The sequence below is a fragment of the Eimeria mitis genome, genomic scaffold (assembly GCF_000499745.2).
Source record: "Eimeria mitis Houghton genomic scaffold, Emh_scaff815, whole genome shotgun sequence".
Classification (NCBI taxonomy): Eukaryota; Apicomplexa; class Conoidasida; order Eucoccidiorida; family Eimeriidae; genus Eimeria; species Eimeria mitis.
The window spans coordinates 9,941-13,135 of record NW_013575993.1 but is presented as its reverse complement, the minus strand read 5'-3'; the positions used below and the strand labels follow the sequence as shown (position 1 = coordinate 13,135).

The 3,195-nt window shown below is 55.6% G+C and overlaps 1 protein-coding gene across 1 annotated transcript in view; it reads left to right on the top strand.

Annotated features, from left to right (window-relative positions):
- The window catches only part of EMH_0022950 (uncharacterized protein), a gene marked incomplete at both ends in the record, with an annotated part of 4,840 nt that overhangs the window by 548 nt on the left and 1,097 nt on the right, over positions 1-3,195 (top strand). The window contains 2 exons of the mRNA XM_013502043.1: positions 615-1,083; positions 1,362-3,145. Coding sequence (XP_013357497.1) covers positions 615-1,083; positions 1,362-3,145 — 2,253 coding nt within the window. The remainder of the gene's footprint in view (positions 1-614; positions 1,084-1,361; positions 3,146-3,195) is intronic.

The following is a 3,195-nucleotide window of genomic DNA, read 5'->3' as shown; positions in this document are numbered from 1 at the left end:
TTTTTTTTTTTTTTTTTTTTTTTTTTTTCTTCTTTTTTCATCTTTTCTTGTTCTTTCTCTGTCCTCTATGTTTGTATATATTTGTTTTTATTTCATTTCTATTTCTTTTGTTTTTCTTTATAGTTTTTTCTGTCTCTTTTTGTTTATTATATGCATCTCCTTTTTCTTTGTCTCCTCTTTGTGTGTACATCGGCTTCTTAGTCTCCGCCTGGCTGTGTCTCTGTCTGTCTCTGTCTCTCGCTCTCTCTGTTTGTTTTTGTTTTATTTAGTCTGCGTTTGCTTTATCTTTTTGTTTTTGTTTTATTTTGTTTTGTTTTTTTGTTACTCTTGTTTTATTCTGTTTATGTTTGTTTTATTTTTACTTTTTTTTAAATTAGGGACAAACCAGATGCTGCTGCTGCTGCTGCTGCTGCTGCTGCTGCTGCTGCTGCTGTTGCTGTTGCTTCTGTTGCTGCTGCTGTTTCTGTTGCTGCTTGTGTTGCTACTGCTTGTGTTGCTGCTGCATCTCCTGCTGCTGGGCTGCAGCCACAGGCGGCGCTGCTGCTGTCGGTGATGCAGATGCAGCAGCAGCTGCTGCTGCAGCAGATGCCTCAGCTGCACATCCGTGCGTGCAGCTCAACGACTTGCTGCGGCAGCTGCAGCAGCTGCAGCAGCTGCAGCAAATGTCGGAAGGGGACTGGGAAGGGAGCTATGAGCAGCAGCAACAGCAGCAGCAGCAGCAGCAGCAGGAGGAGGAAGCAGCAGCAAGAGCTGCAGCCGAATCCACAGAAGCTGAAGACGAAGATTCTGCTGCACCAACAGCAGCAGCAGCAGCAGCAGCAGCATCAGCAGCAGCAGCATCAGCAGCAAGAGGAGAGAAGAAGTTGGAGTTAATACTAGGGGATTCCCCGTCTTCTGTGTTGCCGCTGCAGCAGCTGCAGCAGCTGCAGCAGCTGCAGCAGCTGCAGCAGCTGCAGCAGAGGAAGCAGCAGCTGTACAGACAGTGCATTGCTATAACGCGAAGACAAACGGCGGGCTGCCAGCAGCAGCAGGCGATGGACTTCGGCACATTTGCCCTCGTCAGAGAACAAATCAATCACATAGGTACACACCACCAACAACTGCTGCTGCTGCTGCTGCTGCTTCTGCTGCTGCTGCTGCTGCTGTTGTAGCTGCTGCGGTCTGCTGCTGCTGCTGCTGCTGCTGCTGTTGTAGCTGCTGCGGTCTGCTGCTGCTGCTGCTGCTGCTGTAGCTGCTGCGGCCTGCTGCTGTTGCTGCTACTGCTGCTGGTGTTGCTATGTTCTTATTGCTGTCGCTGCTGCTGCTGTTGCCGTTGCTGCTGCTGCTGCTGCTGTTGCTGCTTCTGCTGCTGCTGCATGCAGACAACATTTGTTTTTTCTTACACAGCGCAGAGCGACAACGACGGGCTGAGGAGGCGGCCGTGCGTTTGTCTGCTGCTTCTGCTGCTGCTGCTGCTAGGATGCAGCAGCAGCTGCAGCAGCTGGAGCATATGGGTAAGCTTCAGGAGCAGCTGCAGCTGCAGCAGCTACAAGGGGGTACATACATGCAGCAGCTGCTGCAGCAGCTGCAGCGGGGCCTAGAGGAATCCTTTGCTATGCTGCAGCAGCTGAAGGTGTTTCATAGAGCTGTAGGCGAGTGGATAGGGGGAGGAGAAGCAGCAGCAATATATTTTGCTGCTGCTGCTGCTGCTTTTCTATTGACTGCAACCAGAAGAGTTGCTGCTGCTAGGCTGCAGCTATTCGGTCTTCTTGCTGCTGCTGCTGCAGCAGAGATCGCACTACACCGTGGAGGCCTCTCTCCCCTCCTCAGCCTGTTGACGCAGCAGCAGCACAAGCCACGTACTGCTACTGCTGCTGCTGCTGCTGCTGCTGCACCTGCTGCTGCTGCTGCTGCTGCTTTTGGGAACCAGGACAGCAGCAACCTGGCTTGGGTTGCGGATGCCGCCTGGGAAGCAGCAGCAGCAGCAGCAGCTGCTGCTGCTGCTGCTGCCGCTCATGGTGTTTCGCTTATTCGTTGGAGCTGTCTGCTGATTGCCTGTTGGTTGTGGGTACGCTGCTTCCGCAGCTACACCAGCCCGGAGCAGCAGCTGCAGCAGCAGCTGTTGCTGCTGCAGCAACAAGTGTGTGGCGTGCGTCAGGAGCTGCAGCAGGCCCAAGCAGCAGGGGAGCCGAGAATGCAGGAGATGCAGCTGCTGCTGCAGCAGCTGCTGCAGCGCGTAGCTGCGAAAGACGCAGCTGTGCAGCAGCTGCAGCAGCTCCAGCGGCAGGAAGAGCAGCTGCGGCTGCAGCAGCAACCGGAAGCACAGCAGCAGCAGCAGCAGCAGCAACAGCAGCGCAGCTTGACCGCCCGTCTCGTCCGGTGTGTAGGCCGCCTGGCTGCTGGAATCGTTATCTCTGTATTTTCTGTTTTTGCTGCTGCTGCTGCTGCCGCAGCAGCAGCAGCGTGGTGGTGTCTGCTTCTTCCGCTGAGGCTCTGCGGCCTCCGCCGAGCCAAAGGAAGCCACACACCCTCCTGCAGCAGCAGCAGCAGCAGCAGCAGCACCAACTGCAGCAGCAGCAGCAGCAACTGCAGCAATACCAGCAGCACCTGCAGCACCAGTAGCAGCAGCAGTAAGGAAGGTCTTGCAACTTATTCTCGGTCGGGGAGGCATCTGCTGAGCTGTTGCAGCAGCAAGCCTCTGCAGCAGCAGCAGCAGCAGCAGCAGCAGCAGCAACGCCGCTGGCCTGGGTTGCCTCTGGCGCTGCGGCAGCAGTCGCTGCGGTATAACGAAGACGAAGGAGAGGCAGCAGATCCCTCCTATCAGCCTTCAACCAGCAGCAGCAGCAGCAGCAGCAGCGAGTCGGAGTACGAGTCGCCTGCTGCTGCTGCTGATCTTGCTGATGCTGCTGATGATGCTGCTGCTGCTGCTGCTGCTGCTGCTGATACTGTGGAAACAGACACAGCTGCTGCTGTTGCTGCTTCTCCACGTGCTGCAAAAAGCGCTGCTGCTGCTGCTGCTGCTGCTGCTACACAGCTGCTCGAGAGCAGCAAGGATGCGACGAACTGCCTGCAGCAGCAACAACAGAAGCAGCAGCAGCAGCAGCAAAAGAAGCAGCAGCAGCAGCAAAAGCAGCAGCAGCAGCAGCAGCCGCTGCGGCGCAACCCTGTGCGGGCGTGTCGAGTTGTGAATTTCGCTCGACTGGAAGACCCACAACA